The 14,693-nt window shown below is 52.9% G+C and overlaps 1 protein-coding gene across 1 annotated transcript; it reads right to left on the minus strand.

Annotated features, from left to right (window-relative positions):
• Nucleotides 1–417: 417 nt before the first annotated feature.
• Nucleotides 418–5,376, minus strand: TUFM (Tu translation elongation factor, mitochondrial). Its single transcript, XM_045462165.1, has 10 exons — nt 3,774–5,376; nt 3,476–3,670; nt 2,861–3,027; nt 2,509–2,613; nt 2,256–2,420; nt 1,981–2,113; nt 1,793–1,897; nt 1,527–1,678; nt 1,301–1,420; nt 418–780 (listed from the first exon to the last, which is right to left on the minus strand). Exons 1-10 carry the CDS (start codon nt 4,543–4,545, stop codon nt 607–609), a joined length of 2,088 nt encoding a protein of 695 aa, XP_045318121.1. The 5' UTR covers nt 4,546–5,376; the 3' UTR covers nt 418–606.
• Between the last annotated feature and the right edge of the window lie 9,317 nt (nt 5,377–14,693).

A 14,693-nucleotide genomic window follows, 5' to 3' on the forward strand; every position in this document is an offset into this window, starting at 1 on the left:
ACACAGACTAGTTCAGGGACTTCCTTAGGTGCTGGGTGTTGGTCCTGGAGGTGAGCTGCAGCGTCCAGTATCTTAGCGCTTAGACGAGGGCAGGTAGACATTAACAGCCTAGTAACTACTCCCCGGGCACGGGAGGTGTGTCTGGCACCTCAGCCGAACCCATGCTGCGTCTCCCCCAGGACAGCCAGCAGTATCCTGCCACGGCACTTTGCTGGACGATCCTACCCAATTTGCTAGACCAGCTTTCCTCCTCTCCTTATGTCCCAGTGGTTCGGACCACTTGAAAACGCAAAGCTTTTCCAAAACGGTACCACAGATGTGAACTGGAGGGCAGCACACAAGCTCATGTGTCCCAGGCTCCCCGTTTATACTCCTCCATCCTCTCCAACTTAGACCAAGGACACGAGAGACACAACCTCCCTATTTACAGAACGGTTTATTGACCTACCTCACCTGGCAGGCCGTGGGCCCCTCCTGACCAGGAGAAGTGTCTGTCTAGCTGCACTGCTAGGCAGCAGCCCATGCCCTGGGAAGGGGGCATCGAAGCAGGAGAGAACACTGGCCAGTGCAGCCTCAAACTCGAGAGAGCCTAAGCAGAGTCCAGACTCAACTCCATTTGATGTTCTTGTCTTCCTCAGTCAGGGCCGACGTCTCCGTGACGAGGCCAGTGCCAATGGTCCGGTTGCCATCTCGCAGGGTGAAACGCTGGCCTTTTTCTAAGATCATGGGCTGCCGCAAGATTAGGCTGAGCTTCAGGTCCTCCCCGGGCATGGCAAGCTCCTGGACAGGGCAGAGACAGGGTTCAGGCATGACCCTCGGGGCACCTTTCCCCCAACTGCTGCCTACCAAGGTTAAAAGTTACAGGAAATGGCAGCAGGGAGATCCTTTCTGGGGACAGCTTCACTCCAGCCACCAGCAGAGGTAAACATATTTGAAGACCAAAGGACTTGTGACCAGTGTTCCTAAGGTCCAATGTTGAAAGGAAACTAGGCCATGCAGGTTTCTTAGTCACAAGACTTCTCTGAGCTGTTATGCACAGTATATAATTCTTCAAGGGAGAATGCTTTTCTGGGAGATCTTTCTGTGGGTAAATGCTAGCATGGCTAAGTTCACCCAGGCAATACTAGATGAAGACAGACTTTCCCTAAACCCATTGGGTCAGACCCATCTATGACTAGCTTCATCTACACCAGTCAAGGAAAAGTCACCCGTGTTGTCACATCTTTGGCACCACGAGTGAGGTAGAGCTGGTATGAAGAGCGTCTCTGCCACTCTTTCACGTTCCCTATATGCACTATACCTTCCCTGGTGGCAAGATGACACGACAGGCCATGTCCCAAGTCAGAGAGAACATGACAGGCATAAAGTGAGACACAAAAGGCTTGTGGCGGCCACCCTCCTCCTTGCTGAGGATGTAAACCTGGAAGAGAGAGCAGCAAGGGTCAAGCTGTGCTTAGCTGGAAACACTGCCTCTTTGCGGAGGACAGTCTGGCTCAGTAATGCCCACTATCCCCTGGAGCCCTCACCTGTGCCTCCACCTTCTGGTGGGGTTGGATGGTCCCTGGCTTGGCCATGACCAAGCCACGCCTCAGGTCCTCCCGCTTCAAGCCTCGGACCAGGGCCCCAAGGTTGTCGCCTGCCTCTGCTCTCTCCAGGCTCTTGTGGAACATCTCAATGCCTAGGAAGGAGAAGAGACCAGGGAGGAGGATCAAGGACGGAGGGAAGGCACCAAGGAGCTACAAGGGGAAATCATGGAGCCAGCCCCCAGGGTCCCAAGGCATCTTTCCTGTACCTGTCACCACGGTCCGAATGTTCTTGCTATGTCCCAGGAACTCACACTCGTCTCCCTTCTTCAGAATGCCACGCTCTAGTGTACCTGTCACCACCGTGCCCCGGCCTGGGAAGAAACAGAACACGACCTCAGGGACCCGGGGCCAGGCTACCACCAGAGAGGAGTGCAAGTGAACACACGGTCCTCACCAGGAATAGAGTAAACGGACTCTACAGGCAGCAGGAAAGGCTTCTCTAGGTCCCGGGTGGGCACTGGGATGTAAGTGTCCACAGCATCCAGCAGCTTCTGCACAGACTTCAGGCCTAGCTCAGGGTCACGTTGCTATGTGGGGGAGGTGACAGGACTCAAATTTTCATTCTGCTTCTCTTACTAAGAGACACTCCCCCGACTCCCAGCAGAGCTCTGGATGCCCCTCCAGCCCCATCCTTTGCCACCAGCAGCCCCTGCCTGAGCCCGTCTTCACCTCAAGGGCACAGAGGGCAGAGCCTACGATGACCGGGGTCTCCTCCCCTTTGTAGCCAAACTCAGTGAGCAGCTCCCGGATCTCCAGCTCAACCAGCTCCACCATCTCAGAGTCCTGGACGGCATCTGCTTTGTTTATATACACCACAACGTGCTCTACTCCAATCTGTGGACGGGAAACAGAGAGACATGGTGTCCTGAATGGACCAACTCCCCACTCTTCCTCTTCCCACCCCTCCCCAGGCTCTGAGTACCTGTCTGGCCAGCAATAAATGCTCTCGGGTCTGGGGCATAGGGCCGTCATTGGCCGCCACCACCAGGATGCAGCCGTCGAGGGGGGCGGTGCCTGTGATCATATTCTGGGTAGGAGAGGAAACAGCCTAGTTCAAGGACCTCCTCAGCTCCACGTCCATCTAGCCAAGCACAGCGGTTAGGAACTGAGGCCCACCTTTCTCTGCCATCTCCTTACCACCCACCTTGGAGTGGCCGTGCCCAGATATCCGTGACCTCAACCCACACACCTTGAATATCCTAACCTCCCCCACCAGTCCAACATTTTTCCTGGCAGGAGACAGCCCCTGGCCCCACACCCAGCAACTCTCTCACCTTCACATAATCTGCGTGACCTGGGCAGTCGGTGTGGGCATAGTGGCGGGCGGCAGTGCTATACTCCACGTGAGCTGCATTGATTGTGATTCCACGGGCTCGCTCTTCAGGGGCATTATCAATCTCTTCATATTTCTTAAACTTGGCTCCACCTCCCTCGGCTAAAACTAAGGGGAAGGAAGAGAATAAACCTCTCACGTAAAGTTCCAGGAGTAGAGGCAAGGCTCAAGCCACACCCCTGAATCTCCACCTACACAAAGGACGGTCTGGGGGAATAACACTTCCTTGACCCCCTCCCTCAGCTCCTGAGCAGAGGTAACTGGGGTCAGAAAGAGACGTTAAAAGGCCTCAAGGTCCAGCCCTGCGAATTCTCTAGGGTAAAAGCCTCTGCTTACAGAGCACCGGCCACGGCTAGAAAGAAACCACTCGGGCTCCCCAACTTCTGCATCACAAACACTTTTGTGTGCAGGGGAAATGTGTTTCCTGCATCTTCCCGCCCACCGTTCGCCCAAGTTCTGGCCCCTGGGGCCACGCCACCTCCAGCAGCACCTCCCCGGCTCCAGGTCCCGCCAGCAGAGAGGGCGTTGCCGCACGTCCCCAACCAACCCCGCTTACTTTTCGTGATGGCCGCGGTCAGTGTGGTCTTGCCGTGGTCCACATGGCCGATGGTGCCCACGTTCACATGGGGCTTGTCGCGCACGTAGGTCTTCTTGGCCTCCACGGCCAGGCCGCGGCACAAGCGGGGCAGTGCCGGGGCCTTCAGCGGCCGCAAGAGACCCTGCAACAGCGGGGTCGGGCCGGTGCCGAGACCTGCCGGGGAAGAAGCTTGGAATCAGAGCGCGGGTCCGAGCCCGGCCACTCCGGACGACGCCCCCCGCGTCCCGGGCCGCCATCGCCTTCCCCGCCCCCTCACCGCTCAAGAGGGGCGTCGCGCGCAGCAGGGTGGTGGCCGCCATTGTGGTCGTACTCGCACCCGGAGTACCCGGTCCAGGGCGCCCGCGCGTGCAGAAAGGAAAGGGCACGGGAGACCGGAGGTCACTTCCGGCGGAAGTGAAGACAGGGAGGGCATGCCGCGGTCCCTCTAGCCTCCAGTTTTTATGGCCATCTTTACGACTTCCGGGCGTGGGACCAAAGGCGACGCCCGGAAGGTGCTGGTGTTTCGCGGGCGGGGAGGGAGGGAGACGGTTTCCACAAGGCTCGCGGACCTCGAACCTCGCGGACTGACGGGGCAACGCAGGTGTCTTTGGCGGCGCCGGGGACCGACGTGGAGCGTCCGGTCGCGCACCAGAGCCCCGCAGGCTCACGGGAGTTGTAGTTCCGGGTGGGGCGTGCTGTGTTTGCGCTGGTCGTGGGAGTCCCGTGGGGCTAGGCCGGGTCTGGAGCGAGGGTTCCGGCCTCCGGGAGGCGGAGGCGGCGGCGGCGGCCCCGGCGCGGCCTGCTCGGGAACGGCCTGGCTCAAAGCCCCCTGGAGTCCGACCCACTGCGGGGGTCTGGCGAGAGATCTGGCGGCCCTTGAGCCGCCGCCGCCGGAGGTAGGACCAGGCCCTGCGGCCAGGCGAAGAGAGGCGGGCCTGGGAGCCTTTCGCGGGTGGGGCGCAAGTGTGACACATCTCTCCGCCGAGTCTTTGTTTTCTTATCTGTAAAATGGGAACAGTAGGATCTACTTCATGGGGAGATTCTGACATCTGGCTCTGAGAAAATGAGCTGGACAGGAAGCAGGAAATACGGTCCAGGGGCCTCCAGGTCCCACAGTCCTTGACCCTCAAATTTCCCTGCCCGCCTGGGTCACACAGCTGGTGGGGACAGCTCTGCCGTCCACCCCTGAAGCCCCTCAGCAGGCCAGGAGCTAATTCCCTTGATTTTCGCCCCACCCACTCATCCAGTTTTACTAATGATACCAAGATTGAGGAACCGGCCTCAGGTGCCTGTAAGGGTAGCCTGTCATGTTCCTGCTGTATCCCTGGCACCTGACACAGGGCGGGGCACCCAGTGAGTGCCCAGTGAATTTCTGTTGACTGAGTGAGTGCAAGGCTAGCAAATGACCTTTAGTTTTCACATCTATCATCTCGTCACCTTGCAATGATAACAGCAGCTGCTTAACCCTGATTGATGTTTCCGAAACTCATCAGATCCTAAGGCTCAGTTGACGGGTTTTGTTTCAAATAGATTTCCTAATTCCTCCCTGAAAGATTATGATTCAAGAGGGTCTCTGAGCACAGACGGGGAAACTCTTTATTTATAACACACAGCTTCCCAAGCTCAAAGGAGTTTGGGAAACTCAGAACTAGAGCTTTGTGTGGATCAGGCGTTGTGCAAATGCTTTATATTGGCTCACATTCAGCATTCCCAGTGTTACCGCTTGTGGTTGAAGCCATTCTTTCCCCCGTTTTACAGGTGAGAAAACTTGAGCCTCAGGGTGATTTAGGAACCCAATACCGCTAAACTCCAAGAAAAGTATGCACTTAACCACTGTACTGTCCTTTAACTGCCAATATACTTTTCAAATAAAATGAAGAACTTGCTAAGACATCTGTCCTGGCCCTCCAACCCATCAGCTCCACTTAGGAAGGCCCGGGGCCGTAATTAAAAGAGCTTCTTTGTCTTTATCCTGTATTTCATTCACTCCTCTCCTAGGAATGTCTCTTAAGACACTATTGGCCACTATCAGAATATGAGACTGGGGCGGGGTGGGGGGGGGGTGGTATTTGAACGAATCCCTTCTATTTTAGTTTATTTGAACATGTATTAGTTTGAAAAAAAGGTAGCAAATACTGCGCTTAAAAAAAATGAATCAACTTAAAAGCCAGTGTTGGTAAGTAATATGGGTGGCATAAATACATGGCAGAGTTGGGCGAATGCGGTGCACAAATGACGGAAATTTGAAAAACGCCACGCTCGGAAGAGTCCAGAGGGAGAAAACTTTTTGTCCCGCTGTTGACTGTAGCATCCTCTGCAATAGTTAGGAGTCTTGATTTACAGATAACAGAGTTGGCTGGTTTGCACAGAAGGAGGATGTGTTTAAGGGTTTGGGGCAGCTTACAGAATCGTGGGACAGGCCGGAGCAACAGCTCCCTTCCGGAACTTACGGAACCTGGTAAGACAGCTGCTATTGCTGCCACTGCCACCAAACTCTAAACGCCAGGACTGAGACTCGTCTGCGACACCTCCTGCTCATGGCACCAAAGCCACCTCTGCCTCAAGAAAGTGACCCGTCCGACTTCCCAACCCTCCTGCCCCCAAAGCCCGGCAGATTCAAAGCCCCACTTGAAGGTGTCTGGCCAGAGAAGCCTAGATCGTCATAGGTCAGTGTTCTTGTATCTGAGGAGTCTGAGAGATGTCACCCGACTCTGATGGAGAGCAGGAGCGCGAGCACGGAATTTCCCCAGATGTCCAGCCGTGCTCGTGAACAAGCTGAAGAGCAGAGTGAACACAGCTGTCCAGTACGGGGACATGGGAGCATGAGTCTGGTATAGCCACCGGGTGAAGTAGGAATAGAGTGGGCTCAGACTTGCAGAGATGAGGGGAGCCAGCCACCTGGGAATGTGCTCGTGAGTGGTGCCAAATGAAGGTGGAAGGCTGGCTGCCATAGGAAAACAGCATCGGGAGGAGGGGGCGGCGGGGACAGCGACAAAGGAAGCGGAAAACAGTCAGGACTTCAGGAGGCTGTGAATTTGCGTAGAGAAAGTTTTTTCTCTTTCTGACGTGTCTTTTGTATGATTATAAAGAGAGACACTGCATTCTTTGTGCGGAATGTTGAACTCTAAAAAGGCACCCTTGAAATCACATGGCCTTCTGGGACCCCCCCTAGCAATCTATGCGTTGGAGCTCCTGCTTAACAGCATTTTTCCATCTTCCTCCAGGCAGGGCCCTGATTTTGTTGAAGGTGGCCCTTCCCCGAGTTCCAGGAATAAATCCTGACAGGTCTGCTTCTGGTGGTCCTATTCTCCTTGCCAGGGGGGGTTGTTTAGGGGGTGACTTCTTTGGGGCCGGTGTTTGGTAAGAGGAATCTCCTTTGGGGGACTTCCAGGGAAGGGTCCCTCTTTTTTTTTTTTAATGCTTATTTTTCTTTGTGAGAGACACTCTGAGTGGGGCAGGGGCAGAAAGAGAGGGGGACCAAGAATCCGAAGCCGGCCGGCTCCAGGCTCTGAGCTATCACACAGAGCCCGACGCAGGGCTCGAAACCGTGAACCATAAGATCATGACCTGAGCCGGAAGTTGGACGCTCAACCGACTGAGCCACCCAGGCGCCCCAAGGGCCCCTCACTCTTAAGGAGACACCGAAGAGAGAGACCGCCATCTGACTCTGGGTGTTGCTGGGTCTGGGTGTGAAGCCTGGCACTACTCTGCCCTTCTTATTTCCAGGTCAGTGATGAAGCCAAAATCCAGAAGAGGGCAACAGGCAGAGGGTTTTAGATGACTCCTTGAGGTGTGGTGACTAATGTCCTTATTATTTAAGTCAGACTGTGTCAGAGTCGTCTGTTGTCTACATTCAAATACATCCTGGGGCACCTGGGTGGCGCAGTCGGTTAAGCGTCCGACTTCAGCCAGGTCACGATCTCGCGGTCCGTGAGTTCGAGCCCCGCGTCGGGCTCTGGGCTGATGGCTCGGAGCCTGGAGCCTGTTTCCGATTCTGTGTCTCCCTCTCTCTCTGCCCCTCCCCCGTTCATGCTCTGTCTCTCTCTGTCCCAAAAAAAAATAAATAAACGTTGAAAAAAAAAAATACATCCTAACAGATAAGCTGTCTCACAGCATTTAATACCCTGAGGCCTAATTCTTGGTTTCCCCTCTCTGAGACTGAGTGGCCTGAGTAGGGCCAGGACTGGGCTTCCTTTATCTCTGTATCCTCTGCCTGGCCACTGTAGGCCTCTGAATGACTGCACTTGAACCGTGGATGAGGCTTCTTCCAAGGGTGCCACCACGTGGTGCTACAAACATAACATGTCCAAAACACGACCCTCCGCTCTCCCCAGGCTGCGTGCTCACACATCTGAGTACACACAGCACCACTTTTCTTCCTTCCCCTCAGCCCCAACATCTAACCCGTTACCCAGTCCTGCTAAGCGTCCCAACTCTTGGTTTCAGCTCCACGATCTCCCGGTTCGTGAGCTCGAGCCCTGGGTCAGGCTCTGTGCTGACAGCACAGAGCCTGCTTCAGATTCTCTCTCTCTCTCTCCCTCTGCACTTTCCCTGCTCGCACCCTTTCTCTCCCTCTCAAAATAAATAAACATTTAAAAAAGATGGGGCGCCTGGGTGGCGCAGTCGGTTAAGCGTCCGACTTCAGCCAGGTCACGATCTCGCGGTCCGTGAGTTCGAGCCCCGCGTCGGGCTCTGGGCTGATGGCTCAGAGCCTGGAGCCTGTTTCCGATTCTGTGTCTTCCTCTCTCTCTGCCCCTCCCCCATTCATGCTCTGTCTCTCTCTGTCCCAAAAATAAATAAACGTTGAAAAAAAAATTTTTTTTAAAAGATAATAAAATGTGGATCGGAAGGAGCACGTGACTGGCTCAGTCAGTAGAGCACGTGACTTGATTTCATCTCACGGTCATGAGATCGAGGCCCACACGGTATAGAGTTTACTTTAAAAAAAATAATAAAGATTCCCTTTGAAATGTATGAAGTTTAAATAAATAAAATGTGGATCAGAAATTAACCCCCCCCTCCATGACTCCTTACAACACTTAGAACAAAATCCCAACCCGTAGTTTAAATGGCCAAATTGTATGGTGGGTGGATTATATATCAATAAAGCTGTCACAAAATCAATAATCCAAACTCCTCCCTGTGGCCCATCTCTTGGAGCCTGTCTCCTGTGATTTCCCTCACCCTCTCTCCTGGCCACACTGGCCATTCTTCTGTTCCACAGACCTCCCATGATTGTTTCCACCTCAGGCTCTTTGCAGTGGTTGTTTCCTCTTCTGGCAGCGTCCTTCCCTGTAGCTTTACCCCCAGGCTATTTCTTCCGCCATTAAGGTCCCCCTCAGCTGTCACCTTTTCTATCTCAAGTAGCCCCCAGCTCCCCTCTACATCAGTGGTCCTGTTTGGTTTTCTTCCTAGCCCCTAAATATCTGAAATTATGTTCTCAGTTTGCCTGTTGGTTGGTTTGTGGGGTTGATGTTGTTTTCCGTCTCACCAGGCCATGACAGTAAGAGCTCCTTTTTTACCCCAAGAAGAGTGCCTGACACGCAGGTGAAGAACCATTGGTTGGAGGAATTATGTGTCGAATTATTTCAGTTGAGCATTTGCGTTGGGCTTATTAAGGGTCCTGACGTTTTCAGTGGCAAGCAAGTTATGAATTCACGTTCACGCTAAAGTTAAAGGTGAGCCACTGCAACTTTTGAAGCTCTTGCTTTATTATCTATAAAATGGGGATGGAGTGATGAAGTTAAACTTTACGATCTCTAGGATTTCTTACAGCTGTAACCTCTAAAGGGAGCGTGGGGTCTGATGTCACTGAAATAAGTACTAGGCTAGCCAGCAACTCAGTGACAGATGGGGCACCAGGACCTAGAACTTTGTCCTAGTGCCATTCAACAGACCTATTGGAAGGTCAAGGGCATTCTTCAGTCTTCCCCACCGGCCAGCCTGGAAGTGCCTCCTCAGCGATCTCTTTGGACGTTCTCCTTGGTTCTGACCCCACTGTGCTGCCCTGGCCAGGTCAGCACCGGCCTCCTCTCTGCTTCCAGTCACTACCCACCCCGCTCCTGGCCCTGGATTTCCTTCCAGACACCGAATTCTGATCACACCCCTGTCACTCAGATGCGACTGGAGACATTCCGGTTGCAAATGCTTTTGTGCATGTCACACAAAAGCGACTGAGTAGAAGGCACTTCAGAGGCGGCCTGGCTGGGTTGGCTGTGCATGGCTTCCTCCAGGAGGCCACCCCCTTGAAGCGTGAAACTAGCAGGAGAAAGACTGGCGGAAGCGAGGGGAATGGTGCCTGTGGGTTCAGAGGCAGAGCCTAAGCGAAGCGAGAGTACTTTGTGTTGTCAAAATACCCTGGCTGAGCACAGTATGATGTGGAGGGGTAGGAGGTCCTGACCAAAGCACCAAAGCTGAAGTTGACATCCCAGGAAAGAGGACAAAATAGGAGAAATCCCCATCTCTTGGCACCAGGGGGGGGCGCTAGGGTCAAGATGACCTCCAGAAGAATCCCTCAAGCAACCACTTCCCCTTCTGACAGAGACCCTAGCTTTCCTTTGAAGAGCCACACTCCGCAGTGCTCAGCCCATCCATCCCAGTTTCAGACGACGGGTCCGTGATCCAGCGCTTTACCAATCAGCATCACCTACCCTCGTGATCACAAATGTTGGTTCAGGGTTAGTATTTTTGTTTCAACCCGGACTGGTGGTGTGCTGAAGTTCAGTTCCGGCACTAACTCTGAACTAACTAACTAACCCAAAGTTAATTCAAACCCCACAAGCTAAGTAAGGGCTCCCTCCTCCACAAGAATGTCCTCATTTGAGACGCCGGCTGCAAGGGGAGTCCCATCTGTCTTCACTTCTGACCAACCTGCTCCAGATGCGGGAGTTTCCCATGACCCCCCCTCAGGTGTGATGATTTGCTAGAACAACTCACAGAATGCAGGAAAACACTTCTGATCACAGTTTTATAGTAAAGAATACAAATTAGCAACAGCCAGATGAAAAGATCACGTGGAGTGAGGTGAGGTCTGGGAGGGTCCACAGGCAGAGCTTGCGTGCCCTCCATGGAACCAGGGCATGCCACCCTCCCGGCACATCAATGTGGTCACCAACCAGGAAGCCCCATTGAGTTTCAGCGCCCAGAGTTTTTCATTTCATTTCTTAGACGTGATTGATGAAGTCCTCGCCATGTGACTGAACTCAATCTCCAGGGAAGGCAGGGGTCCGGCTGCCTCAAAATCCCAAACCTCTTGGGAGCCTGGCTGGCTCAGTCGGAAAAGCATGTGACTCTTGGTCTGGGGGAGGGGGAGTGAATTTGAGCCCCACGTTGGGTGTAGAGATTATTTACATAAATAAACGAACTTTTAAAAATCCCAAGCCTCTAATCACAAAGTTAGTCTTTCTGGTGACCAGCTTAGTGCCTGAAGCTATCCAGGGGCTTGCCATCAGTCACCTCATTAGCATAAACTCTGTGCCCGGGGGTGCCTGGGCGGCTCAGTCAGTTGAGCTCTTGATGTGGGCTCAGGTTATGATCTTGTGGTTCAGGAGTCCAAGCCCCGCGTCGGGCTCTGTGGAGCCTGCTTGGGATTCTGTCTCCTTCTCTCCCTGCCTCTCTCTCTCTCTCTCCTTCTCTCTGTCTCTCTCATAAATAAACAAACAAATGTTTTTTTAGAAATTTAAAAAAAAAAGCTCTGTGCCGGGAAGCTGGGACAAAAACCAAATTCTTCACTATACAGCAGACAGTCGTTGGGTGACCCAAGCTGAGCCGATGGGACTCAACCCTGTTGCGTTTACTGGAACTATTGGGAAAGCTATGATCTTTCCCCAGGACGATTGTTAAGCTAGTAGAAAGTACGCTTGGAGCCGCTGGTAGCCATCTGGCCACCCATGAGGGGACCATCTGCCTAAGGATTAAGACAGTCCAGAGGAAAACAGAGCTAGGAGACTGAGACCAAGTTCAAATGGACGTTTATAAGAGCCTCTGGCTTCAGCCACGCCCGAAGTCATCCCACCTCTGATTTTTCAATTCTGTGAATCAATTCTCCTCCTCTTTTCGTGCTGAGACCTTGAGTTGGGAGAGGGGGTGCTCTGTTACTGGTAGCTAGAAGCATCCTGAGTATCACATCCTCTGATCCTGCGGAAGAAGTGCTTCTCCCTTTTATATGAATACTTTGGCTTAACGTGGGTCCTGGATCCTACTGTCCTACCGTCCCCCAAACCTCACTCCAATTACTATCATTTCTACTGGATCCTCTCCCTTTAGACTTTCCATGTAATCAGGTCTCCCTCAGGACGCGGCTCTCCACATTCCTCCTCCTGTTTCTTCGCCTTCACCTTCATCCCTCAATCCACCACCACTTGGCTTCTGCCTCTCCCACTTCCCTAAAATCACCCTCACCAAAGTTGCTGAGCAGTCGCTAAGTTGCCGAGGGACAGAAGCAGAAAAATATTCACCTTCAGCCTAGAAGACTAACCTAAAGCCTGCAGAGTTCTGACAAGGATCAAATACGTGCTGGCTGCTATGGTCTTAAAGGGTCTCGTGACTGTCAGCACATCTCACCGATAGTTAATACTGAACCGAATGATAAGCACCAGAGAAATCTTGCGAGAGTGGTTTTACGAGTAGAAATTCGAAGAAAACATTTGTGATCTAATACTCCCTGCACACACCCCTCCCCCTTGAACACTAAGCATATAAACACCACCGTCATACAGCAAAAGTGAAGATCTTTCTGCCCATGGGTCTTGTCCCCGTGCTATAATAAAAGCACCCCTTTGCGTCAAAAACATCTCAAGAATTCTTTCGTGACCGTTTGTTCACGGCCACACGTCATTAGTTGTCAATGTTTTCTGTAGGAGACCATGTCAGGACCATGGATTCCTTTTTAATCGTTTGCCTGTGATGTGTCTGCCCAACTGCCCCCCCCCCCCCAACTTTGTTGTGTGGTTTCTCTCCCGAGAGTAAGAATGCCCAGCTTTTTTTCTTTTTTGGAGGAATGCCCTCAGGCCACACTGGGGGCTTCGCCTTGATAAACTGATGTCTCCCGGAGTATCCCTTTGTCAAAAGCTGAGGAACGTGGGTATATGTCCCTTGTTTCTGGACAAATCTGAGGCATAACCTTCATCCAGAGCTCCCCTGCAGGATCAAGTTGAACTACTCTCAGCCTGAGGTCATACGTTTGCTTGGTTTCCTTTCCTTCCCTCTCCCGCTTCTCCCACTCTTACTGGTTTCTTCTGGTAGCACTTTTTGACTAAATCACTTGCACACAAATCCTCCTCTCAAGGTGTGCTTCTGGGAAACGTGACCTAAGACATCATCTCGGCGCTTTCTACTCCCGTGTCGCTGCCTACCTGTTAAGTGTGGCTTGTTTTCCAGAATTAGGTCCGGGGCCCTATTCTCTCTACCGATATTGCCTGGACACTCTCACTGATGTCCGTGGCTTCAACCACTACTCACTTCTGATCGCCACCAAACCGCTTTATGCAGCTCACTGTAGCTCTATCTCTGCTGGACAGCTCCGCCTAGTTGTCCTTGACCGCTCCTGCACTAATACAGTCGTCATTACCTACATGTGGCTACCGTAATTAATTAAAACTTAAATTCCATTCCCTAGTCACACCGGCCACATTTCAAGTGCTCAATAGCTACACACGGCTAGTGGCTTCCACACTGGATAGTGTCGACACAGAACATCTGTCGTTGCAGAAAGTTTTATCGGACAACTGAGACACATTTCCAAACCTAACTCATCATCACTAGACCCTTGCCTTTCTGCATTCCTCAACTGTGCCTCTCTCCTAGAAACAGCGGGGAGAAACCTCATTACAGACACTGGAAATTACAGACACTGGAAGTGTGTGTAAGGGTTTCAGGGAGGAGGGAGGAATTGACATCTTCCTCCGAACTGGGAAGATGCATGGACAAAGACAGCAATGAAGACCTTAGCCAAGGCCACCTGCGGGCTGATGTCAGCTTGGTCAGAGCAGAGGCAGAGCTGGGGGAGTACAGCTGGCTAGGCAGGAACTTGCCTTCTACAACGAATTTTTCCAACTCCATCTGGCAGCCTCAGCCTTGAATAAACATTCTTGTGTGAGTCAGGGGATTTATCCATCTCCAGTCTCTTGTGTTCTGGGATGAGTATTTGATCCAAGCCAATCAGCTAAGGTCAGTTCTGGAAATTTGATTGCAAATCTCAGAAAAGAAGCATGCTGCTTCTGCTTGAGTTGCTAAGCTATTAGGACTTAAGTTTGGAGCCAAAGAAAGCCATTTTACCACTGAGATAGGCCGGCGTGCGAGTGAGGCCAAGTGCATGGGGAGAGAAGAGCCTAGAGAAGAACCACAGGTTTCTCCTATCTTTTGGCTCTTTTATTCAACTGTCCCTGAAGAAGCTAGAGCCGCTCTTTTCAATCGCTTCAGCCAAGATGCCCCTATTGCTTAGTTAGGCCAGTTGGAGCTGGGTCAGCGAGAGACCTAAGATGACTGATCTCATTGTGCTTATGATTTCAACGGCTCTCTATACCTTAATGATTCTCCATTTCTGTGTCTGGTCTTTGTGTCTCTCCTGAGCTCCAGACTGTATGTCCACAGTATGTCCACCTGCCCCCCCCCCCCCGCGACGTCCCACAAGCACGTCCAAAGTGATGTCTTTATTTCTGCCCGTCATCTTTACTTCTCGTCTCAGATGGAGCCTCCTAGACCTCCAGTCTCTTTCCTCCGGGAAGCCAAGGTCGTAAGTTCAGGCTCCGCCTCTTCTCGGGGCCTCAACCAAGGTCACCCGCGTCTTCCCTCGCCGGGCTCCGCGGGGGCGGTGTCTGCGAACCCCGCAGCCGCAGGGCCAGACGCTCTAGGCTGCGGCGGGCCTTGGAAAGGGCCTCCTCATCTCGCTGGTTTCCGGTACCCGGTGGCTACTCTAGCCTGCACCAGGGCCTCGAGACTCTATCCCCTAAGGTGGCTTCTCGTGGTTGACGCCTCTTCCTTTGTCCCGACTTTCCTTCGAGAGGCCGCCTGGTGGCATCCACCCCCTGCCCATGACTGCTTTTGGGGTCCCTTTTAGGAGCAAGCGGAGAAGCCCCTCAGCCGTCCGAGGGTCACCCCCCCTTCTGAGCACTCGATGGGTTTGCACGGACTAGGAAGGTGGCGGAACTGAGCGTATAGGTGCCCTTCCCTCTCGCAGCTCTTCTCTATGGTCGCTTCC

The sequence above is a fragment of the Leopardus geoffroyi genome, chromosome E3 (genome assembly GCF_018350155.1).
Source record: "Leopardus geoffroyi isolate Oge1 chromosome E3, O.geoffroyi_Oge1_pat1.0, whole genome shotgun sequence".
Taxonomy (NCBI): Eukaryota; Metazoa; Chordata; class Mammalia; order Carnivora; family Felidae; genus Leopardus; species Leopardus geoffroyi.

Excerpts from the sequence above, each read along its gene's own strand:
- TUFM (XM_045462165.1), bottom strand. The coding sequence starts at position 4,545 with ATGTCAGAATCTCCCCATGAAGTAGATCCTACTGTTCCCATTTTACAG. Across the intron at positions 1,679-1,792 it reads CATTCGGACCGTGGTGACAG|GCATTGAGATGTTCCACAAG; the intron begins GTACAGGAAAGA and ends TCTCCTTCCTAG. Across the intron at positions 781-1,300 it reads TCATCTTGCCACCAGGGAAG|GAGCTTGCCATGCCCGGGGA; the intron begins GTATAGTGCATA and ends TGCCCTGTCCAG.